Source organism: Pseudonaja textilis, chromosome 3, assembly GCF_049901715.1.
Source record: "Pseudonaja textilis isolate UNSWEBS1 chromosome 3, rPseTex1.2, whole genome shotgun sequence".
NCBI classification, from domain to species: Eukaryota; Metazoa; Chordata; class Lepidosauria; order Squamata; family Elapidae; genus Pseudonaja; species Pseudonaja textilis.
Genome location: NC_141992.1, coordinates 174938920 through 174965542, shown reverse-complemented (window position 1 = coordinate 174965542; position 26623 = coordinate 174938920). Strand labels below are relative to the sequence as shown.

The following is a 26623-nucleotide window of genomic DNA, read 5'->3' as shown; positions in this document are numbered from 1 at the left end:
ACAGCCTTTCTTGCCACAGTTGCTAAATGAAGTGTTGCAGTTGTTAGGTGACACCTAACAACTTCTTGTTGTTAAATGAATCTGACTTCCCCACTGTCTTTGCTTGTCAGAAGGCTGCAACTGTCATAAATATAAACCAGTTGCCAAGCATCCAAATTTTGATCATGTGACCATGGGGATGTTGCAATGGTCATAAGTGCGAAAAACAGTCATCTCTTTTTTTCAGTAATGTTGTAACTTTGAATGGTCACTAAATGAACTGTTGTAAGTCAAGGACTACCTGAAAATGATACTTTGTTTTTACTGTACTTTGGTAATCAAAACATTGGATAGAGTTTGGGAAGGAGCCCTCTACTTCTTTGTTTTAGCTCCCCTCATTCCCCCATTCCCAAATTTTCGCATCAACATCTTAATTTCAAATATGTAAAAAAGCAGCTTAAACACATTTGGAGCATTTAATATCTTTTTCCCACTGCACTCTAATCCTTTCTAATCTAGTGTCCTCTGAGGTTGAATTTTCATCCCTTTAACTCTAGTCTACTATTCAGAGAGGTTTGGCTGACTTGGTCCATTAACTATTTTACCAGTTTAAACACACACACACACACACACACACACACACACACACACACGGAAATAGCTTTATCAGAAGTTTCCTCCTCTCTTGGAACTTATATATGATTTATCTGTATTATTGTGCACAATTAAAAGAAAGTTTTTAAAAGATAAAGATTACCTTCATTGTAAGATTCAAAGTCACTGTGGCCGTGAATACCAAATAAAAATAGACGAGTTTCAGCAGCTTTGAAAGAAGAGTTCCCTTTTTCATATTCATCTACAAAAAAGCAACAAACCTGTTTATTTCTCGATCTAAACCTTAATACAGAGAAGTGCATAACTACAAATAATGCCTCCAACATTACCTGAAGGTATTTTGCCAGCAAGGCTGTGGCAGCAAGGCTTAATAATGGAGATACTAATAAAGCTGTATTTTCAAATTGTAACACGTATCCCAAGAAGAGGGAAAACAGGTAGATTTTATATATTTCGTGCACCTACGGATAAGGAAATAAAACACCAAAATGTCTTGATTGTTAAGAAATACTGAATTGCAACTGCACAATAATTTTCCCTCTGTCCTTTGTTTTTTATTTTCTAAACGCGCCCTAATCCTACAGATGGAGCTTATAGAAGGCAAAGAAAATAAAGCAGAATCTGAATTTAAAAATTTATAATGAATGTGTTTGAATGTCCAGGTACCTTCTCTGTCTGTGTGAACCCTATGACATCAAGCAGGAAAAGAGAGACCGCTTGGATAAATAGTAGATAATGACTGTATTCCCACATCATCATAAAAGTGTATGTTGAAGCACTGACCAGCAGGTAGCAAAATCTCTGAGAAAGCATAAATAAGAAGGAAGAGAAGAAAAGGGAAACAATGTTTTAGTTAGTTAGTTTACTTTATTGGCATTGCACCTCGTACAACGAAATTAAATGCCATCTTCAGTGTACATTATATATATATATAAAATAAAAGAAACACATCCTTCACATTCTATACAATTGAATTGAAAACCCGATATTGCATAACATTTTTAAAAAGCATTACAAATAACCAATTAAACTTAGGAACTTTGAATGTATATTGGGAAAGACAAGGTAGAATTGCTTGGGAGTTTTGTTATCATGCAGTTCCAGATGAATCTAATCAGAAACTCCACTAAATCTAGCCACTGTATGCAGGAATGCACATTTCCCTCTGATTGCTTCCTTCCACAGACACTGTTGGGCTGCTTCCACCTGAAGAGACATTAATTGATGAATTCTGTTTCCCCGCTTAATTTCAGCAGTGGATTGGTGAAATAGTGAGATGTTCAGCTGCTTTCCTGCAGCCACCTCTTCTGCTCTTTTCAGCCCCCTGCCCGTTTTCATTCCAAACGATTAATTACAAGTTTGGCTAGGCAAGTTTGCTGGGTCAGTAATATGCAGACAGAAAATTTCATGGTTTTGCTTCAATGTGAGAAGATGGCGGGTCTTTCTTTTCTTTTTCTTAACCAAGTAAAACTGACAAAGAGTTTTGCTAGCACAAGTGATAGGGAAAATGGTAAAACAATAAAACTTCTTTTCTATTGGCCACCAACAGGCACAACAAATGGAAAAGTGTCAAGTATGGGGGAGAAGGTGTGATACAAAAGATTTATCAATGGAAATCACCTCAAAGTAATTTCCACAGAAAGGAAAGTGTTTGTCTTCCTGTCACAGGTAGGAGGAGCAAAGAATCTAGTAACCAAGGGCTAGCAGTCAAGGTAGAACACTATGCTGTCTCTGTAGCCAAAATGGAGGGGTTTTAAATATGGAGTGGGACTTCTTAAGCAAGCTCCCTTTACAGGCAGTTTTCACACAAGAGTCACGTAGCTTAAGACAGCAATATGGGAGAGTCCAATGTTTGAACTTATTCTTGCAAAGCAAATGTCGAAAGTCTCTTTTGAAAGAAAGGCTTAGAGGAAGAAAATTCCAACAAGAGATCATAAATATCTCAAACAATTTCAAGGTCAGATGTTTTAACAGCAGAAATTGGCAGAATAGGACCACACCTTCAAAAGGGGGAACTTAATAGTTTCCTGGTTCAGGAAGAAAAATATGCTTTAGCAAACACTTATCTTTCTAAAAACCAGATGTACAAGGAGAAAACAAGAGACCGGTTCTATCCCCTCAAAAGCATATTGGCCCAAAGTGATTTTGACCCACCAAATATTCTACTTTACACCCTTTTAAAATCCATTTTTTACCATTTTATTTCCACTTAAAACACTTTTCTCTTACCTCAGCAGAGGAGTTTATATTATTCTTTAAATAGCCTGTTAGAGCTGCAACTTGGCAAGCAAAATATGGCAAAGCCCAGTTCTCCCTAGCAGGTATTGAATAATCTATTCTTGTTGTGTCCGCTCTAAAAAGCAAGCAGAAAAAAACCCCAATGTACTAACTTATTTTTATAACATGAATATTCAATTATGCAGCATGATTCTAAGAAACTGCACATCTGTATTACTATTTTGAAGTATAGGCACATTTGGGATTGATCATATAGTCTTCTTATTTATGCTTTATATAGCTGGAAACAAGTTCCGATAAAGCAGTTGTCATTTTTCACTTGTCAACCTTGAAAAAAAACTTAATATTTGAATGAGAGACCAGTAGGAAATTCCATCTTTGCAGGGTAAACTTGGAAGTAAAAAATGTATCCACAGAGAAACCCCTGGCAATCACTTCTGTATGATACTGAGAAAGAAAAGGGATGTGTCCATTTAATCATTAGGATTCAACCTTGAATTGAAAGAGAAGTTACTACAATTGCACCCAATGTCAACTGCAGTGACTTTCAATGTATATTCTTCTTTCTACAAAACAGCCAAATGTAACAGGTGATCAGTCATAACAACATGAGAAGTATTTCTTCTAATAATTCCAATCAGAAAATATTACTTAATGGAAACTGCACATAAATCTGCCAATAGAACACTTCCTTAAGGTTTCATCAGTCCTAGCGAGAATACAGTTGCTTGTTTTGTTAAGGCAAGAAAACAAGAGTTAAGTGATAAAAGAAATATCCTTGGAGGGGAAGAAATGATCATCCACAGTTCCAAAAGCTATGCAGCTCAAATTAGCCAAGGGGAGGCAGGCTTTGCCTGACTTTTTAATATTAGCATATATTTGTTAATGTCAAACAAGAAGAAATTAGGTACACCATTCCAGAAAGTTATCTGAGAGACCTACTATGGCAAATCCAAGCTACCCAGAGCTGCTCTCATCTTTATTTGGACCTAAAAGCTGAAGGTGGCAAATCTGGTGTATTAAGACTGCATTGCAGAGAGAAAATCAATATTTATTTTACCTGTTAATAATAAACCAGGCAACAGTCAGCATCCCTGCTAGCCAAGTCCCACTCATAAGCCAGCTGGTTACGAACAATGCAGTCACATAGATGCCCTGTAGCCCAAATACTATGCCAATGTAAAAATAGACTGGCTCAATCACTTCCTGAAAAGTAAAAAGATACATGTTGTTTTATAAACACATAGTAACTGAGTGATAGTTATACCATCTCAACTGGGATTTACCAAGGGAAACAGCTTCCTGTAGCCCCGAGGGACTCTCAACTTACATAAACAAGGAAAGGCCAAATCATGACTCTAAATGTTTTCATCTGGTTACTGAAAACTCTCATAAAAAATAATTCCAGTTCTGTCACTTTTGGAAAGTTCTTTTTCCCCTAGATGTATTTTCAACAATAATTGGAAAGCCTTGGTGGCACAGTGGTTAGAGTGCAGTACTACAAGCTACTTCTGTTGCAGCCACCTGCCTGCAATTTGGTAGATCGAATCCCACCAGACTCAAGATTGACTCATCCTTCCATCCTTCCGAGGTGGGTAAAATGAGGACCCAAATTGTTGGGGGCAATATGCTGACTCTGTAAACTGCTTGGAGAGGGCTCTGAAGCACTATAAAGCAGTATATAAGTTTAAGTGCTATTGCTATAATAACATATGAGATTCAGAACAGCCTTTCTTCAATCCAATGAATAATACTGGCTGCAGGGAAGAAGACGACCACTGCCAATAGGGCCTTTTTTCTGTGTTTTCTGAAAAAAGATCAAAAGACTCCCTGGAATAGTATCAGCAAAGGAAGAAGGGAATTGACCAGGATCACTTCCTCTATTAGAAGACTCTGTACAGATAGTCCTCAACTTACAACAACTCATTTAGTGACCATTCAAAGTTACAAAGGCATTGAAAAAATTAACATGACCATTTTTCTTACTTACAACCTTTGCAGCATCCCCGTCATAACTTTGAGTGGATGCTGAATGGGGCAGCCATAAGTGAGAACAACTTGTATGACTTAACTTGTACATACATTATTTCAAATGCAAGTTTTGTCTTTGTCTGTAGACTCTGTAAACCAGTTAAAGAGCGCTAAAAAGCACTTTGAAGCGGTATATAAGTCTAAGTGCTAGTCCCAAAGGGGCTTTTTCAGGAGGCAACTGGACTTTCTTGCTTTTTTGTTTGAAGAGGTTTCGCTTCTCATCCATGTATGAGAAGCCTCTTTGGGACAACCATGATCTGGATGACCGAGAATCTCCATTTATTTCTTAGTGCTAATGTTAGTGCTACTCTCTCGCCCTTACCTAATGTTTAGAGTAATATACCTGAGTTATACCAACACAAAGGCCAAATGCATTTCTTGGCCTTAAAGAGCTATGCTTTTTAAAGTGACGAAACGGGCCTATTATTTATCCTGCAAAGCCTGCAGAGGCTTTTTTCAAGCCTCTGGGAGGCCGAAAAAGGCCTCAAACCAGCCGAAAAATCAGCTGTGAGGTGCAGTGCGGGGGGCAGGTGGGGGATTGTGCGTGTGCATGTGCAGGGGGCATGTGTGTGTGTGTGTGCACATTGCCTTCTGGGTGCTGGTACGCAAACACGCAAACGCAAGCGCACACACAATTTTTGGCACAAGAGCCCAAAAAGGTTAGCCACCACTGCACTAGAAAATATAATAACGAATATCTCAAAATGAAGTTTCACTGGGCTAGAACTCCTTAGCCCTAACTTTGTAAGAGATTGCTATGATAGATCATTCATGGCCAGAGGTTTCTGCTCAGACTTGTTATTCTGGCATAGCATTCATTAATTCATTAAATAAAAAAAGGAGATTGTTTTAATTTATGTAATGCTTCTCTTAGCTGCTCAGGGATTTTAAGAAGGGGTTAGGAACTGATGTTAACAAAAAAGTGGCTTGACAAAGATTATTTATTATTCATTTATTATTGAATTTATATTGCCGCCTATTGACCCATGGCGACTCGAGGCGGCGTACAGAATGTAAAGCCATATTTAAAATTAAAAAAAAAACAATAAAAACTAACAAAAAGAATCAAATAAATTAATAAAGCACAAGAGAACAAAATCTGGAAAAAAATAAATTAAAAAAATAAATCACCCCCCAACTCCCACCCCAACCCCACCCTGATGACAGCAGATCACACGAGCCATTTGATGGGCTCCATCCCGCTCTGGGTTCCCAGGCCCGCTGGCAGAACCAGGTCTGCAGTGCCTTCCGGAAGAGTGTTAGAGGGGGGGGCATTCTAATCTCTGGGGGAATGATGTTCCAGAGAGGGAGCCACCACAGAGAACCCCTTCTTCTGGGTCCCACCAGGTGTATCTCCCTCAGGGATGGGACCTGCAACATTCCCTGCCTGCTCACTCTAATGGGTTGAGTAGATGTGACCGGCAAGAGACGTTCCCTCAGATAACCTCAGATAAGATTAGCTAATGAATTCATGATAAAACCAGGTTATGAATACAGAATTTGCCAGCCCAGAACCTCAACAATTTTCTATGAGCTGGTCCAAAATTCTTGCTATCATAAGGCTGGAATTGCCAGTCTTTATCTTGAGTGTGATCCCAGCATTATTAGTTTCTTACTTTTTGCTTTCTTAACTAAGTTGGCACAGGAGGAATTACACAGGAGCAAGCTGCATTTTTTTTCTAAGCAAATGGAGTACTCTCGATGTGGCATCCTAATAGCTTGTATTGCTTTCACCTGGCCTCTGAAATAAAGCAAGCCCGTTTCTTTTAGGCAGTCAACCTTTCCTGGTTCTGGTCACACAAGATGATAAAAAAGAAAAGATGCATACTTCACTGCCAGATGCCTGATATAAAATGCTGGCGATCAATTCCGGATACAAAGTCATCTGTCGTACAGTGTTTATTGTTTTTAGTGACAGGGTCCTGTTGTCATGAATAAGCTGATGAATGCCTGAGAATGAAGGAGGCAGGGAGATAATTATTTTCTCTTATTATACAAATGGTTGTATCCAACAAAACAAATAACCCAGATGTCCATATTATTCATTCATTCATTCATTCATATCTGAAAGACTTATCTGGCTGTCCCAATTTGTCATCTCAGCAAGTGGCTCTACTTGGCTAATACCAAGGATATTAGACGAACAAACAAATAAGGCAACCATCAGCATAGTACAGAGGCACTGTGGACATTCTTAAGAACCTCTCCACATAGAACAGCCAATGGAAAATCAACAGGGTTTGGGCCATCAGAATCTGGAGGGAAATGATGTTTGATTGGTGTGGTGTTCCAACAAATCAAATCAGCTAACGTGGTTTCATACAGGGAGCTCAAAGCATGTCCACTCTGTCAGATCTGTTGAGATGAGCAGAAACTATTGGAGATAAGTTGTCGCACAAGTTTGTCTTATGCTCCTGCCATATTTGTGTGTGCTATCCTGTAAAGGCTACTTTGATAAATGTCCATCATCATCACGCACTATAGAAAGCTCCTAGATGTCATCTCATAAAAACCAGGAGGAATATAAAAGACATCTGATTTAATGGAGATAATCTATTCTTGCTTGTTTCTGAAAGTAGATTATTCAACTAGATTCTTTCTAAAGCTTGTTTGAGAAGATGACTGCACCTCATGATCATAAATCTAGCTCTGTACTTAATGTTCAGAGTCAGATCTGGCACTAGACTTCAGACAGCAGTACAATCTAATGAAATACTCTACTGGGAGCCAATGTGGTATGTTGGACTAAGATATTGGACTAGGACTTGGGAGACTACGGCTCAGATCAACATTAGCCATGGGAAACTTGAATAACTTTGGGTCAGCCCAACTATTTTATAGAGTTGTTTGGCTGTAATTGTAGGTGGGAATGCTATATAGATTGTGTTGACCCGCTGGAGGAAAGGGATATAGAAAATTAGTTTAGTTTACTTTATTGTCATTGCACCTCATACAACGAAATTAAATACCATCTTCAGCGTACATTGTGACTATGAAAATAAACACAAACACATATCCTTTCCATTCTATACATTGAATTGAAAATCCCTGATATTGCATTAATATTGCAATCTCATAGGTAACACATTTTTAAATTTCAATGCTTTTAGTAAATCTTAAGTCTCCCTAATTGTCTATCAACTCTTTTTCTTTTCTTCTTTTAGGAATTCATGTGAATTATCTCACAGTGAGTCCACCCAGATTTGAGGCACATCTCCTTTTAGCCTAAACCTAACTCATGATTAGGGAGATATGCCTCAGCTACTAGCAGGAGTTGTGCCTCAAATATGGATGGTGATTTAGAGAAGCCCATATGACTCACTATGAGGTCATTCACATGAGCTCCCAAAAAAAGAAAAAGAAAAAAAAAGTTAACCCATGGGCTCGGTTTTCATAAATAATTTGATTAATGGGCAGATAAAAACTTTGTTACCCTCGACTGCATTGAAGCACACATGTAAATTTGGAGTCACATAATCTTTCATTCAATCTGTCCCATGGTTCTGTATAGCCTGAAGATTTGCAAGCATTTAGCCCTAGAAGGTAATGCAAAGTGTACAATCCTGATTTCTCTTCAGTTACCATTTAGCAAGTGTATTTGCCTTACCTTTTTTAAAAGAGGAGGCTTTTAACAGTTCTTTATAAAATGAATAGTAAATGGCACTGTCACCCTGAAATGTGATTTCTCGTTCAAGTTCCTAGAGAAAAAAAGAGTTACCAGAAAATGTAAGCTAGGAATGATATGAATCTCCCAATCCCTTTCTCAGAACACAAAGATTGTGCTTTCAAAACTGAACAATCTACTAATTCACAAATTTCCCCAAAGTTTTCAAATGGACATTGAAAAAAAGGTACCATTAGATTGGTTTAAAACATCAAATCACATTTTTTGCAGAATTAACTCACTCTGCAGACAAAATTGTCCCTAAATGCAACTTTCACTTACTCCCATTATGCTTTTGAAAGAGGACTCTTTCAAAATGCCCACAATGGTCTTTGAGCATCAAATTTTATTTTACAAAAAAGTATGTTCCCCATCCACCCAGTTACCTATTCCTCTTTGATACAGTAGATGGGTTATATTTAAACAAATTATAGGAAAATATGAGTTTGCTACTTCTATTTATGAAAGCTAAATAGCTCAGAGTTACATCTACAGTTTCATAAGGACATAGCAGCTAACTTACAATGATGTGAATGTTAATATGATATCAATAACAAATTGCCCGTTTTGATCTGGCCTTCCAAGTTACTTAAACTTGAAGAAGCTCCAAAAAGCTTTAGGGAGATATTTTCCAACTTTGCTTCAGATTTTTAAAAGCTGAGATTTCACTCCCCAAAGCAGGATGCTTTTACAGGCTGGCCAAAACTCTCTGGAGCTATGGCCTCAATATTAGTATCACAAGATTCGTACTATTGAGACAGCTCTGTTTTTCTTAATGGTTCACAGGAAACCCAACAGGCCCCGAAGTATATTTTAAAGGCTGAAAATCTTGTTTTTGTATGTGTGGTGCACCTATTCATGCTTCAATAAGAAAATGCCGATAAAAACAGGGTAGAAGCTATAAATTCATTGTGAACTGAGGTGAAAGGGAACATTAATCTCTTCACGGAAAAATAATTAAAGATTTTATAAGAAAAACTAAGAAACCAACTTTATGCAGCTTATCATTTCACCTTGACTCCAGACTAGGGGTAGGCAACCATGGCTCATCCTATGATTTGAATTAGGTCCCTCATTGTCCATGACCAATGACCAGGTTAAGTATTCTTTGTCATATAGCCTAGACATTATAGGAACTGCCACATCTGTTTATTCATAAGCCAACCTTGTACTTGTATAAAATAACAGACTTGTATAAAATAACAGACTTTATTGTTTGAGAGTCCTTACCGGCCTACCAGAAAACCAAAATTTGCGTTCATGGTATGTAGAAAGATATATGGCATACATCATTCCACTTATGATTGCTGTAATGCAGCCAAAGAAAAGCTTTGTAAAATGTGGAATCAAGACATCTGAAAAGAAATATAATAAACATCAAATAAAGTAACTGAAAATCTATGTTTTCATATCAAGTCAAATGCCCAATGATTGTCAAGGCCCTCTGCAACACAATAAGCAGGTGGCAGAAGAGGGCTAATGTCCAATCAGTCCATAAGTACAAAACACCAGAATATACAAGCTCTAAGAATATACAATCCTCCAAGAATGGAGGATGTGGTAGAAGTCCTGACCTGATGTAGAGAACAAAGAGGATGACTTGATGGAGAAAGGGAAGATCCATTACCAAAGCATCAAAAACGAAACAATGCTTGCAAGAGTATGTTACCATAGCCAATCTAAATAAAAGTAGTTTTTAGTCTTCTGTTAAGTCTATTTCTTGATTTCATCTGACTCAGACTGGCAAGGGCCTCAGATGCAATCCAGGCAAAATGGAGTGCCTAATTATTTCAGGATAATAGTAATGTTGAGTCTCTGTGCTTGCCTGGGAACATCAGGATTGGGATTCAAGTAGAGCAGATGAAAGTTGTGGCCAGGAGACCTTTGGCCTAACACTGGCCAGAGTGCCAGTTGTAACTTTACTAGAAACAGGATACACTGGGAACAGTCACTTGTGCTCTTGTCATCTCGCAATTGAAATACTACATTGTAATTTGCTCCATGTGGGATTCCCTTTGAAGATCATCCAGAAACTTCAACTGATCCAAAATGAGCAGGCCATAAGCATACAGAGCATATATGGATAGCTAGGTATTGCCAGGTTACACCACTGTTGAGGGACCTGCATGGCTCCTGATGTTTCCAAGTGCAATTCAAGTTGTTGGTTGTTACTTATAAAGCCTTAGATGGTTCAGATCCTGGAATCTAAGAGTCTGCCTTTCCAAGATAAATTCTGTCCACCCAACCCAGGGAGCTGGGTGATCAGGAAGTGTCTGCTAAAGATCCCTCCCATCATGTGGTACAGTAAGAGGGATCTCAATTGCAGGCATTCTATGTGTAAGGTCACTCCCAGGGAACACCTTGATCCTTGAGGTGAGTATGGCTCCCACTCCTATAGTCATCTGAAATATAGTAAAAACATTACTTTTTCAGAAGGTCTTCAGAAATAGTTTCTGTAAAGACTAATACGGCTTTGTATTATAATGTCGCTATTGTATTTTGTATTTTATATATTATCTAGAATCCATTGGGAATTGCATAAATCTTGTAATGAAACAATCAAAATATTTATAGACTTTGCTCCAGGGACTTTCACAAACTCACAGATTATAATTTGATGTTATAGACATCAAATAATATATAATTGGGTAAATCAGGTTTGTTAGCCTCTTTTGGTATCTGTTGAGTTGTCTCAAATCAAATAGGATTGTTTATTTGCCTGAATGATGAAATAAACAAACACAGGGTACATGGAAATCAAGGCACATTCCTTAAAAGCAGACATCTGTAAAAGTTTAATCTTCATTCATATCTTGCTAAAAAAATCAAACACGCAGCTTGTTTGCATTTTACATAGTAGTAACTTGTTATATACCCACAGCTGTCTCTGTTTAAATGACCTGTATTTAACCTAAATTCTTGGGCATTTGTGCATAGCGTATCAATCAATTTAGACCTCTTGTGTTTTTTTCTTTAAAAAATATTTTTTAATTATATTTAAGCAGTGTCAGATAAATAAAATAGATTCAGGTGTTCTCAACAGCCTGTACCAAACAAAAACTGGGGACAAATTTACAGATTACATCCCAATAAGTATAATGAAGTTCTAGCATCAGAAGAAAAGAGGAGTGACAAAGGGACTTGATTTTGAGAAGAAAACTATTAAGTATTGTTATAATCTGTTCAAGACCCGAAATTGTCTACATATAATCCTTGGTTAGCATCCACTCATTCTATGGCCATTTGTAATGATTCTTGAACAAGAGGCACTTAAAACTTGGTCCTTGAAGTTCCAGCAACCAAAGTGCCCCTGTAGTCACATGATCATGATCCTTGCATTCAACAACTGATCTGGATTTCTGACCATTGTAGTTTCTCACGGTCACATGATTGTGATTTCCCTGCTAGCTTTCCACAAACTAAATCAATGGGGAAGCCAGCAGGACATTGAAAGTCACAGTCACATGAGGTCTGTGCTTAATGTCACTTGCTTAATAATTTGCTTAACAATGGTAACTGGGGACTGCCAGAACTGTGTCACTAAGCAGCCCAGTCTTGAGATGTCGCGCTTTACGACCACATCACATAACAATGGAACTGCCAGTCCAAATTACCATCATTAAGTGAGGGTCATCTGTATTTCAACAGCAGAGACTGCTATTTAAAAAAAAAATCTTTTAAATTCCTATACGCAGAGCAAGTTCAGCTATAAGGCTATTAACACAAGAGAGCAGGAATTCCATCCCTGCAAGGCTGCCAGAGACAGGGCATGTGATCTTTCCTCTTTTAAGGCTCTTCTTGGTGGATTTTTAAAGAAAATTAATTTGCCAAACAGTTTAGTAAACATTCTGCGTTGACTGTAAAATGTAGTTTCATAACCTCAAAGCTGCCTTTGGTTTTGAAGACTGATCACTTTATACAAGCTTGTATACAAAGTGGAATAAATATAGGGTAAACTTTAGCTCACTTCTTTTTCCAGACGAAGGATTTCTTATCCATTCTACATAGAAAAATATATTTCTATATTTAATTCCTTATATGGAATTGAAACACTGACAGAAAAGTGATATAGCTCACATTTTAGGGATCTTTTGGATTGTTTGCCTTTTTCGTTGTTTTCTTTGACAGTTTTTTCTTCACCTTCGGTACAGCTTGGATTCTTTCTTTGCCTCAGTTCAACAGCTGTTAGACAGAATATCCAGAAATTAATCTAAGAATGCAAAACCTACCTACCTTACTTGTAGATAAGATGCATGGATAGGATTGCATTGTTATATATATTCCAAACAATTCCAAAAGTATTTACCCATCTAGACATATTTTTAGAGATGTAAGAACTTCAGTATTCAATGAAGTTTATACTCAAATAAGTGGTCTAAAACATCTAGCACACAAAAATCTTTATTTGGAATAAAGATTCCATTTTAAATTTAATTCATACAGCCTCTTGTATAATCAACATCCTCATGACTAAAATGTTCATCCATGAGTACAGGGCATTCAAAATTACATTCCTTTTCTAGTGTTTCCCCACAATCTCCACAGTATGTGAGACGATAGCTGAATAAAAGACTCCAAGTCACCAACAATAAGTTTCCATCCTTGAGGATGGAACTGATGCTCTGCCTCCCTAGTCCTATTCCTTGGTTCTGGAGCCAACATTGGAACTGACATGCCTGCAAGTCTCTTTGATTGACTGAACTTGAACACTATGCTACACTGGCTATTCATTCCTAGTAAAAGCTTTGCAGGGCAAAACCACTCTCTGAACTGATCTTGTAAACAATTTGTAAATTGGGTGCATCAGCAAAGTAAAAGTGTAGTTTTAAAAAAGTATAGGGTCTCCCCGCATTGTTGTTGTTGTTAATTGTGAAGTTGTGTCCAACCCATTGCAACACCATGGACAACGTTCTTCCAGGCCTTCCTACCATCTTCTGGAGTCCATTTAAGCTCACGCCTACTGCTTCAGTGACTCCATCCAGCCACCTCATTCTCTGCCATCCCTTCTTCTTTTGCCCTCAACCATTCCCAGTATTAGGCTCTTCTCCAGTGAGTCCTTCCTTCTCATTAGGTGGCCAAAGTATTTGAGTTTCATCTTCAGGATCTGGCCTTCTAAAGAGCAGTCAGCGTTGATCTACCTCCATGATGGTGAACCTATGGCATGCATGCCGGAAGTGGCATGCAGAGCCACTTCTGCCGGCATGCAAGAGGTCACCTGGAAGAGCCCCACTGTGCATATGGGCATGCGGCGGCGCCCAACAGCTGATTGTCAGGTATCTGAGGTACATGCGTGGGGGGTGGGAGGGCATAGGAGATACATGTGCAGAGCTGCTCGCCGCATGCCAGGGGGGATCGTACATGCATGCACAGATGCATGGCACGAGAGGGTCAGGCAAATATGAGCAGGGGGTGTGGGGGAGCCCAATACGCATTGCCTTCTGGGTATTGGCATGAGAGTGCGCGCAAACAATTTTTAGCACAGGAGCCAATAAGGTTAGCCACCACTGATCTACCTCCATTTCTTCCCCATTTATTTGCCAGGAATTGAGAGGGCCGGATGCCATGATCTTAGTTTTCTTAATGTTGAGTTTCAAGCCAACTTTTGCACTCTCCTTCTTTACACGCATCAAGACTCTCTCTAGTTCCTTTTCACTTTCTGCCATTAGAGTGGCATCATCTGCATATCTGAGGTTGTTGATATTTCTCCCAGCAATCTTAATTCCAACTTTTGCTATCTGGAATCAGCAGAGATCTTAACCAGCACTGTTCACTGCCAATCCTAATAGAATTTGTTCTGGCAAGTAACTAGAGAATAGTGTCCTCATTTCCTGTGCAAAGAAGGATGTCCTGCTCCCCCCTCTCAACTTCTAACATCAATACCTTGTATGGTAGAACTATCTACCAATCACAGCACGGCTGATTGTCGGTGGATTTGACAGATGGCAAAATCTGGGATTTTATTCATCATAGGAAATCCCTTCATTTGACACCTAGGCTAGTCTGGGGATCAGCTGCCTGGGCTCAGAATGTGGCAGATGGAAGGGGAGAAGAAACTCCTCCCCCTGTCAGGTCTCTGAGATAGCCCAAGGTCTGGATAAATTCAAGTAAATGATAGCCACTGACAGGCAAGGTGGAGGATGTACACCTGCGTGTGTATGTTTGTGTGTGTGTTTGTGTGTGTGTGTGTGTGTGTGTGTGTGTGTGTGTATGTGTGTCTACCTTCTCATCACAAAAGTTTCACCAGTTTGTAAGCCATTGTTCTGATTGCTTTTGAACATAGGTTTATTACACTTCTGGGAGATCATTCAACCTATGGTCAATATTAGCCTGAAAAACAGTTGGCAGACATAGTGAGAAAATTGCACTAGCAGGCACACTTTTGTTTCTATTTCACTGCATAGTCTCCCCTTCATAACATTGAGGCAGATTGACATTTGCTGATTGAGAGTTCGGTTTGAAGACTTCACTGAAGAAGGGGAGAGTACAGTTTGAAAAATGAACTTTCCTGCTCCTCAAAGTAGACTAGATTTGAAAAACCGTGCCTGAGAACTGGGCAGGCAGGTTCATAGCAGCATAAACCTGAAGTGGGTAATAAATGCTAGACTGATCCCACACCATAGATGTCTTCTGCTATTGTCACAAACAAAATAGTGGGAAAAGGGATTGCACACATGGCAAAATTGCTTGAGTTGTTGACTCCTTAAGATGGAAAACATTAATAACTGAACAGCTGAGGGTGACCTTAAGTTGCCTCAAGTAGGGATTGAAAACAAGGTGGAGAAACACCCCAAACAAGACCCTATTAGGACTTGTCTAAGTTGTAATTTGGTGCAAATAAAGAAAGGGCTGTATTGCTATGAGATCAGGTCACTACAGAATGCTATGATAGCCACCAACATGGACCATTTAAAAAAATGAACTGATGAATTTGTGGAAGATAAGGCTATCAACAAAATGAGAAGGGAATGGTGGACAAGCTATCTGCTTATTCTGATCCAACTTGATTCTTTGGCTAAGTTTAAGGCAATTATTATTTTTTAGCCCAACCTAACTCATAAGGATGTCTGGGGGGAAATGGGGAAGAAGCTTGTCTTAACTAACTTAGTTTTCTAGATATAAATCCAACCACATGAATGAATATTACAAGAGTACAGTTCAGTAAGGTTATTGTGTAAGTAAGAGGTATATGTTCATTCTTTCTCCACTGTGTCATTTCATTACTGCCAGTTTTCCCTCAAATGACTTTTCTCCCTTTTCCTAATTCTATCAGAAATAAGTCCAATGAGGGGAAAAAACTACCAAAGGGAAATGATTCCTTTAATCACATCCAAGATAAAAAGCGCTGCTTCAGCCTCTAAGCTAGTGGGCATGTCTGGAAGATTAAGAACATGACACAGAGCATCTCTAACATAGCTGCCATAATGGGCAGTCAGTCGTGTTATGAGTGTCCTATTCTATCGGGAAATAGGCAGCTTTATTCACTACTACTCTCTCTTCCCTGCTCCCAGGATATTCCGAATCACACCAGCTTTTTCAGGAAATAAGGGACAACAATTCTTTCCAAACAAAGAATTCAAACTCAGCCTCTCACTTGTATGTATTTTCATTCATAAATACACCTAAGCCAGTTCAAATATTAATCTAGATTTTTTTATTAATGGATGCTGCCAGTTTACACCGGTTCTAGAGAACCAGTAGTGCCAGTGAGCAGTTGGCCCTGCCCACCCGTCCCCTGCCCTTTCCTGTGCTTTATTTCCTTGTTTGTGAGCTCAGCTGATTCACACGGCAGAGTGGATTGCCACACCTCAGCTGTTTTACTCACCAGCGCTGAATATGAGGTAGTTTTGAAGCTTAAAATCAGTGATTTATGGACGCTGCGCATGTGAAGCACACTCTCATAGAACCAGTAGTAAAAAAAAGGGTGAATCCCACCACTGATGAGCATAGGTTGTCTTCTACATGCATGACACTATCTGGAACTACCTACAGCCACAAAAAATGATTTAAGAAAATGCAAAACCATTTAAAGATCTATTCTAATTCTTCTAGTCTATATTTGCTTCTGTTATTCATGTTGCTAGTGTCATTGTTCATACAGCTGAAAAGTCAACCTCTGAGCATACACAAAGACAACAGGAATTGGGAACTCCAAGGTTTGCAGACATGTAAACATGATTTGAAATGTGAAATAAAAGAGAGACAATCAAGTGGGACTAGGTGTACTTTGCAGTCAAAGAATGCTGTCAGGTAGAAACTTAAAAACAAGGATAGAAGGATCAATAGAAAGCATTGTATTCTACAGAGGAACATTTTGATGCCTGTCCTACTTGTGAATTTCTTTCCTGATTGGGAAGATCAAGTTACTCTTTTTCTTCAGTTTTCTACAAATGGCAGAAACAAGAAAATGGAAACATTACAAGGTCCATGTTGCATATCAAACACAGAGCAGCTGGCAAAACTACTATACACAATGGTTTTGCCAGCCTCTGAACTATTATCATAATATACGCACATGCTGTTTCTGTTTAATTTGATGCTGCTTTAAAAAATATAAGGAAAATGTTGTTTTCATTCTTGAGTATTGTTTATCCAAGTGAAATGAAAGTCAAACAAGGTTAAGTGCCAAAAATAGAACTGAGATTTTTCACTCTGTAACCTAATTAGGTTTATTTATTTATATATTTCAGAAGTAGGAGAAACTAGAAGCAATTAGTCATTACCCATAATGGTTTAATGTTCATGTCCAAAGACGAAATACCTCTATATATCAGATGTTGTGATAAATATCTGTTATAATAATTAATTATAATATGAATAATGAATTAATAGCAAGCTTCAAGGAATACCTGGTTTGTCACCACTAAAGCTACACTAGAGGACACTAAATATTGGTCTGATCAAGCAGACTTTCTTGATGAACTAAAACCCAAGAAACCCCATACACTCATTAATAGAAGCAAAACCCTCACACATTTCAGAATATCACAATGAGTCATAATGACAGTGAATGGTTTTATACTTTGCATTCTATGTCATGTTTATTCAATAAGCTATAACTCTTCGTGCCATATGAAAAGACATGAACTAGATTTTCTGAATCTTAACAACAAAAATCAAACAAACCAGCTTCTGAACCCAGCCAGTATGGTGTGGCTTACATATAATCAGATATATGACAATATTGTACTGATATTATTAAATAACCGAGGATCAGAAATTGTTGGGTCTTCTACTGTAATTCATGCAGTACATGCAGAGCTGTAAAAGCAACATCCTGAGAGCTGAACTTATATATCAGGCTGCTATCTATAAACAATGCATGATCCTTGAGCAGGAAATAATCACAAAATTAAGCAAACCTGAAAAAATTACAACACATTGTACAAAGTAGAACATGTCATGAAGTGTTCAGTTACAGAAAGGAAAAAGTATGCCTTCTTTTAACAGTATCATAGGGTGCTATGAATGAGAAGCAAAAGCAGTTGTTCAGTGCAAATGATTTGTGTTGACAATCCATGACAATTGAATCCCAATTTATCTCTTCCCCCTTTCCCTCCTTTCTTTTAGCTGTGGAATGTATCCTAAGAGTTTCAATGAAGTTGCTCAAAACAAATTCTTTGGCTATTTCACATAGGAATGGTCCATTTAAATTTCAAGAGTAATTAATCCCAATGTAACAGGCCTCACAGATGTCAAAGGCCAGGAAAACACACACACAGAGGAGGAGAGAGAGAGAGATGCCTTCCAGTGTCCCAAACATCAAATATGCTCATCTGCAAGATACTCAAAAATAAGTGGACAGACTTGCTTCTTTGGATAAATTTGTTAAACTAGGAAAAATTTAAAACTTCAATGAAAGAAACTTACCACATCTGAGATTATGAAGAACACTTACAGATTGCAACAGAGAATTATGATTGCTGCAACAAAAATTATGATAATCCAAATTTAGACTGAACTTCCTACAAAAAGAACTTTTTCCATGAAACAAATCTGTTCAGTTCAAAGAATGAATAGATGGCTTATTAAATAACATCTATGCCATATGACTTGAAAGATTAATTGGAAAAAAATAAGATAGATGTAAGGAATATCAAACCACTAAGACAGACAAGCCATCCTTCTCAGTATTTCTTCTGTAATTTGAAAACACGAGTTGACATAGAGAAGTTTGAAGGACAAGTTTGAAAACATCCACGCTTTGAAATCACATATTCAAATATTACATATTCAGCGTGTGTGTGTTTTTGTTTACAGGTGGGAAAAAAGCCTTTCATTGGTACAGTGGAAGCTTTTTAAAACTTTAACTGAACTTAATAGATCTATATTATGTATAGCTGAGAAAAGCATTTCTGCATAAATATTATATTAATATGCACATATGTAAATCTAGCATATATAGCATTTCCATATTATATCACCTTAAAATAATTAATGTAATTATAATCAATGAAACAGTATTTTTGAGAGGGAATTCACACATATATTGCAGTGGCAAAAGAGATCCACTGCATGCTTCGTCTTTTCCACAAAAAAGCTGCAGTTTCCCATAGACAGAAGCACAAATTCCATTGTGATTGATGGAATGACAGAGGATCATTTGCAGGTACATTTGGTATGTGCACTTCTGCCACTTATTTTTCATCCTGCTCTGCTTTTCACAAAGCTTTACGGGCAAAGCAGTCCAGAAAAAACAACAACATATCGGATGAGTTACTGGTATCAAAATGATATCCTGACACTTGAAAATTATTTGCAAAAAAGAGAGGCTGGAGTTACTGCTAGTTTTATTGATTTGAAGCGGTATGCGAAATTATTTTTTAGAACTGCCACCTTCCTCGGCCCTTTTCCTAGATCTATGCCAGTAAAGCCATAGACTCTGCCTGTACCCAAATTGCTCTTTGCATCTGAGCGGCCTCCTTCTAGCGCAAATTTCCAGCGCTTCCCTCTTTCTTTCTATCACCGACTTGCGTCGATCGCCCCCCCGCCTAGGTCTCTGCCTGGCCCGGGGCGGAATGAAAAGGGAGACACAACGCGCGCACAGAAACCTCACCTTCCTCCATCTCCAGTTATCACACCGAAAGAAACCCGAGTTCAAACGCGCTTTCTCCCGCCGATCTCTCCGGCATTAAAGTGATCGGTACTCCCGTCTCTCTTTCCCAGTGTCAGATCGCACTAGAACAACCCCCAGCCTTGCCCCGATTACAGAAGGAGATACTTTTCACTTCCTGTTAGCTCCCCGATTTTCGATCTTTTTCCTTTTCTGCAGAGCGATGCGGAACGGTCCTTCCCAGGGATCGAAGGCACATGCGGAATCGAATCGCGTAGGTACTGAGGCCAAGCCAGTACTCCGTATTGAACTTCCGCCCTGAGACGCTGCCTTCTGCTCGCTGTAATTCCCGTGATGTCAGTTCATTCATTAATGAATCCAAAAGAAAGAGAATCCCTCTTTGAGGACGCAGAGATTTAGTCGTATCTTGTAAAAAGATTGATTCATTCATTCATTCATTGCAATTTATATTCGGGCAGGGCTACCAAGTCTGGATTGCAAAGATCTCAAAGATCCATCTCAAACTGGGCACCCATTTTTTGAACTATTACCATCTGGCAGACGGTACAGAATAATAAAAACAAGGACAAATAGGCTGAAAAACAACTTCTATCCCAGGGCAGTAGCTCTTTTGAATTCTGCTGTGTAGTGCAGTGTTGGTGTGGTGTCAGGGTTTCCGGTTCAATGTGTGAAGGGTGAAGGATGTGTGTTTGTGTATATTTTCATGGTTTTGGTTATGATGTGCACTGAAGATGGTGCTTGATTTCATTGTACAAGTAAACTAAACAAATGGGTTTGGCCACCCATGTTCTGGGCCCTTCTGGTGGCTCAAAGTCTTCTGAGGTGATGTACTTAGTTGGGTCCAAGTGATGGTTAATGTCACATTGCAGAAGGGGTGATATCTCCTGCTTTGAATAAGGTGGTGGTTCACCTCTTCTCAAGCAGCAATCCTTGGATCCAAAAGTTTTGAATAACTTTTTTCAGTACCATTAAATATTTATATGAAACCTTGGTATTTATATGAAAATTCATTCAACGGCACAAGGAACAGAAGTAGGTCAGGGAAAATATTATTGGACAGGCAATGCTGTTCAAGTGCTTAGAAACTGAGATCTGGAATAACTGGCTGACTTAGCCTCAGCAAGACCGAATGGCTTTGGGCTTTTCTGCACCCCCTCTCCCCAGAATTGGTCAGGTCATCTGACTCTTGATGGGTTAACTTAGCACTTCCTCAGACAGAGCTGGTGCACAATTGGGAGATCTTTCAAGACTTCTGCTTGAGGAGTAAGAGACAACCATGGCTAAGGAAGCCTTTGCACAAATTCATCTTATGTACCAATTGTGCCATTCCTGGATGAGGAGACTCATAGTCACTTATAACTTATTCTCTTCCCAACTAGATTACTTCAAGACACTCTATGGAGAACTGCCCTTGAAGACCATCCAGAAATTATACTTGGTCCAGTATATGGAGGTCCAAGCAGGATAAGGTGTCCCTTGCTTATATAATTAGACCATAAATGCCCAACCTACATTGGCTTCTAGCTATTTTGTCTGTTGTCTTTTATTGTTTCTTTGGGGTGTATTATATTTTGATGAGCCTCCCAGAGTTGTGACACAACTGAGGCTAACCAATTATGTAGCATCATTTCTATGATAGCTGCTGTAGATGCCAATCAATTTCAAGACTGAACTCAATGACATTCCTAATCTTTAAAGTATTAAATAGCTTAGAGCCAATGTATCTGAAAGAACTTCCAGATATGCCCGCCAAGGTACTTTAATCATCATCAAAGGCTCTGTATACTTCTCCCAATGTACAATCGGCTATCTGTGAGATAATTTTTTCCATTTATACCTAACTTATTTGCTTCTGCAGATATTGCTCGGTATATAAAAGAGCAAATAAGATAAATATAATAATTCATCAGATACCAAAAGCAGAAAGGAGGTAGCAAAAGCATCAATGAGATTTGGAGCATTATCAAAGCTAGACAATGCACTGTGGCATAAGAGATCTACTTTATCTGACTGCATGAGAAATAGACAGATACTAAGAGAGAAAAAGAAAGGACTAACGATGAATGGGGCCAGACAGTGCAAAAGACTATTACAAGGCAAACAAGGGCCAGCAAAAGGGTAAAAGATTCCTTCAGAATGGATGTGACCCACTGCCAGCTAATAATGAATAAGGAAAAAAAGATTATTAGTATACATGAATACCTAACAAGGGAACAATTATCTTTAGCTGTGAACTACTACTCAGTCCCCAATTCTATTCTACCCAACTTCGATAGTGTCAAATTTGCATATGAATTTCAATTCAGGAGTTTCAGAGTAGATTGACACTCCAAAACCAGCAGGGAGCTTTTCACTCTCCCTGGACATTCAAAAGGACTTGAAATCTGCTATCCTTGGGAGGGAGGGGAGGTGGAGAGAGAATTTCAAAAGCAAATCCCAGCTTGAAGCTCAGAGTAGGAATTCATATGTAGATTTTTCACTGTCAGACTTAGAATATGGAGATGGAGAGTTCAAGGTTAATACACAAAGTAATTGTCCCTTATTAAGTGGTCCTGGCATGTATGCTTTCAATGTTCCTCTGACAATTCACGTATCCATTGGGAATGGATGCCACAATCTCCATCTCCATCTACCATGGTTTTTGACCAACGATATTGCTAGGCTTGTAATGACATTAAATAAAAAGACAGTTGAATGGCTTTCCCCAAGGCATCCCCATTTTAACCATTATCCTATTGTTATATTTGCTTATTATTGTCATCATCACCATCACCTTCATTAAAATCACATAATGATACTCATATTCTTATAGGAGAGTAAATAATTTAAAGCAGGGGTCGTCAATCTTTTGGACCTCGGGGACCACCAAACTCATAATTTTAAATCCCGCAGATCACTAATATGAATTTTGACTGACGGTGGCTTGCTGACGTCGGTAGGAAAGTCAGTCCCATATTCCAGAGCTGCAGTAGTCATAGGACTGGCCCTTTGGTCACCCCGGAGCAGCTGCTCCTCCACCCGGGTGCACTGGCCTCCCATGGACTGGAGGAGCTGCTCCAGGATGACCAAAGGGCCAGTCTTGTGACTACTGAAGCTCTGTCTGGAATATGGGACTGACATCAGCAAGCCACGCTGGGCGGATTTTCCTCCCCCGCTGTTGGTCTTAATTTCCAGTTCCAGCTTGCATGGGCAGGCCATGTGGGTGGCGCAGCCTTGTGTTCCTGCACAGCCTGAATTAATTGCTTTGGGGGGAGGGACATTTCTCTGAGGACCACCAAAATTTTCTTGTGGACCACCAGTGGTCTCCGGCCCACCAGTTGGCGACCACTGATTTAAAGCTTCACTGATTAAAATCTTCTGCCAAAAGTTTCCCTGAGAAAGATGCTTATGGTATAATGCCATCAGGACCCCCGATACTCCCTATTCTGCCTACCTTGGGAGCCTTTAGTCCTGTGATGGCAAACCTATGGCACACATGCCGGAAGTGGCATGCAGAGCCATCTCTCTTGCCAGCTGTTGCCTGTTGCTCTTTGGGGTTCCAGTGCTGGAGTACCAGAAACCGGCAGAGCAGCTCCCCAGTGCACATGTGCGTGCCTGGAAATTGAGCTTCTGGTTTCTAGTGCTTCCCTCCCCTCCCAGTGCATGTGCTCCTGTTTTGGCAGTCGGTGCCGAAAAGGTTTACTAACACTGCCTTAGCCCTTTTAACAAGGGCTTCTCCCTTCAGACCAACCCTTGGAAAAGAAAAAGGTAGTTGCTTGGGGTCTTCTTATCATAAATCAAGAAATACAGACCTTAGCAAATCTTTTTTGAAACACAAGGCTGTATCAGTACTCTTGTTCATAGGGAACATTTTAATGAGAACTTTCTTAATTAAACCATGATGCAAGCATGAAGTAATCTGCACAGCACAGGAGCCAATTTGCTTTTCAGTCCTTTTCCTCTAAACTATTCAAGAATTATTTCAGATACATCGAAACCAAAATGGAGAAGATAATCTTTGTTTATTTATTTATTTGTAAAATTTGTGGGGACCTTAGTGATCTCTGAGCTTAACTTGTGTTCCTGCAGATATTTCATTACCAAACTAGGTAACATTATCAGTGCTAGTAGGGAGCGGAGTTTGTTTTCATTTTATATATTACTAGCTTGCCCTATGATAGGAGTGGTCTTGATGGTTTCTTGATTGGGCTGTTATTTATGTTAGATTGTTTGTCTGAGTTGGTAGTTCCTTGATTGGGGTATTGTATTCTCCTTGATTGTTGATCTAATGTTTATCTTGGTGTTAATCTCTGCTCATCTAAGTGTTGATTTCCTGGTGTGAAGATGTTTTGGTATTTATGGGTTGTTTTTACTGATTGTCTCTTTTGAATGGTATGTAGATGTTGTTAATCTTTATGTATCCATCCTTCCACATGTCTTTGGACACCCCAAAACACACAACCCAAACATACCTCTCAATCCAATGGTATCATTGTATTGTTACCATGGACTCCAACATACAACGTTGCTAAAGATTTGAAGTCCTTACCAAAGACCTAAAAATGATTAAGGTAATGTCTAAGAGTAGAGGCAGTTCCAAAACAAGAAGATTTTTTTTTTTGTAAAATTAGGGTGTTCAGGTCTGATAAATTCAATATTTCCAGATAATCAAGAAAGTCCTTTTTAGGTATCGCCCTGAGGGCTCAAATCATTATTGGTATAACAACAGAGTTTTTTTTTTCATAAGTGTTCATATTAATATAATAGAAAGGACTCGAAGTGTAGACAAAAATGCCAGATCCAGTTTGAACATCACTATGTGGTGAACCATAATATTTACATAACATTTATAATAATATATGCATTAATAGTAGTAGTGGTGGAAATAGTGCTTATTGTTCTGGAAACTTATTTTCACTTCCTTTAACTGTAAATGAAAACATTTAGTATGCAAATAATGATGTGATTTCTGAAGAATTTCAAAGGCTGCTAAAATGTTTGGCATGTCTAGAGTGCGCTGTTGCAGCTGTTCTGCATTCACCTTCGCCTTCAATATCATATCAGAAGTGGAATGCCTAAGGCTTATTACATAATTTTTAATGAATACTTTGAGGCATCTTTTCCTAACCTGGGAATGCACCAAATCCTAAACAAGCTCCCTGGAAATTCTGAGAAATGCAATCTAAACATATTTTCACGTAGGCAGAATTAGATTGTTTTCATTAGCGCACATATAAAAATAATTATTTTAGTTGAATTCATTTCTTATTGCTTTTAGTTCCTCTATCACCTGTTAAGCCATTGGCTGATTTATTGCAGATAATAACTATTTATGGATCATTTAGAAAATGAAACTGACACAGTAGCATGGTACTGAATGTTTCAACACATCACATTACCACAATATGGTTGGCTTGATTTGGTTTATTGTAATTTTATAGGACATTGTGATCTTCAACCTGAAATTTAGCACTCAGCATGATGCATGAATATAAAGGGAAAGAGAAATACCATTTGGAAAGTAAAATAAAAGTACAGTTTGAAAGAAAAAATTAAAAGCTCCTGAATAAGGGGTGGAATTGCCAAGAATGGCGGGGAAAAAGCAAAGGGATTCTGATAGTTGGGAAACATTTATGGAATGTTACTCATAAAGGAGTTTGTTGACAAAAGAGGGAAAGATGGGGTGTGTGGAAAGTTAGTGGTACAGGTAGTCTTCAACTTACAACAGTTCATTTAGTGACCGTTCAAAAACAGCACTGAAAAAAGCAACTTATGACTGTTTTTTACACTTAAAACCATTGTAGCATCCTCATGATCACATGATCAAAAACCAGATGCTTGGCAACCGACTCATATTAATGAGTTGTAGTATCCTGGGGTCATGTGATCACTTTTTGTGACCTTCTGACAAGCAAAGTCAACGGGGAAGAAAAATTCACTTAACAATCAGGTTACTAATTTAACAATTGCAGTGCTTCTCTTAACAACTGTGAAAGGCAGGCAGGCAGGCAGGCAGGCAGGCAGGAAGACCAGAGGGCATTTAGAAGTGTAAATACTTGGAGATAGCACTCCCTAGTCACTTCATGTTCAAATATTGATAAAAGAGAAAGTATGACATTTTGGAAAGCCAGGTGAACTGTAGGTAACGAACAAATAATTCTAAAATAAATTATTAAGAGACTGGGACCATTTTTATTTAAAATAAAAATGTAAATCTAAAGCTGGAAATATTGGAATGAGTATTATGTCTCGTCATAGTATTCCTAACATTTTCTGAACATGTCCCAACTTTCTGGCAGCTTTGGGAATCTCGGGTGTCATTTCTGAGACGCCAAAGTAGCACATTAAGAAATTGTGAGAACATCAAAGTCAGCCCAGGCATGATAGGACTTGTGCTCTGAATCATGACTGGGATAGGGCTTGTTTTGACGCCAGAAGACTTTTGAAATAATGACCATCATAATTTATCCTCATTATCATCCTCAATAAAGTATTATAACTTGTATGGTAGAAACGCCAATATATAATAATACATTGCATGAGCCAATGCATAATTATTATTGTATGTTATTATTCTACCTTGCAAGTTAGAACAGAATGGAGCTGAAAATTTGGTGATGTGGTTAGCCTTTGTAAGTGCTCTACAAACTGAATTACAATGATACAAAAACATCCTGTTGCATGAAAGTTTTCTCCTGGGAAATCTCTGGCTGTAGGTGTAGTCTTTGCCCAGCATGTGTAGACTTGCCAGAAAGATGATTCACAATGTTTTGTTTCCTGCTTCTAATGCTGTAAGTGGTTTGTTGCTACCCTAGAATGGTTACTGGATTTGGCACAGATTCCTGTAACAATTAACAAAAGAGAGCAATTAGCTGTATGACACACAAAATGCCAAACAGCTGGCAAGAGTAATGCAAGCTTATGTAATAAGATGGTCCAGAGAGTAGGAAATTAGATTGATGAGCTTTAAGGCTTTTTGCGCTTCTCGATTCTTTGGAAACACCTGCAATTTGAGTACTCTTTACTAGTTAAAGTTTATGAAAAAC

General features: G+C 38.6%; 1 protein-coding gene across 5 annotated transcripts in view; it reads right to left on the bottom strand.

Annotated features, from left to right (window-relative positions):
* The window catches only part of DPY19L4 (dpy-19 like 4), a 30734-nt gene extending 10919 nt beyond the window's left edge, over positions 1-19815 (bottom strand). For 3 of the 5 annotated variants that reach the window (XM_026705957.2, XM_026705958.2, XM_087931519.1), the window contains exons 1-10: positions 19581-19815; positions 12605-12709; positions 9758-9882; positions 8471-8561; positions 6692-6813; positions 3893-4038; positions 2824-2947; positions 1261-1395; positions 924-1055; positions 737-835 (exon numbers count right to left, since the gene is read on the bottom strand). In XM_026705957.2, coding sequence (XP_026561742.2) covers positions 737-835; positions 924-1055; positions 1261-1395; positions 2824-2947; positions 3893-4038; positions 6692-6813; positions 8471-8561; positions 9758-9882; positions 12605-12709; positions 19581-19590 — 1089 coding nt within the window. In that variant the 5' untranslated portion in view covers positions 19591-19815. Of the gene's footprint in view, positions 1-736; positions 836-923; positions 1056-1260; positions 1396-2823; positions 2948-3892; positions 4039-6691; positions 6814-8470; positions 8562-9757; positions 10930-12604; positions 12710-16349; positions 16511-19580 lie in introns of those variants that run through there. The other 2 variants (XM_087931521.1, XM_087931520.1) reach the window with 2 other exon arrangements.
* Positions 19816-26623: the final 6808 nt, after the last annotated feature.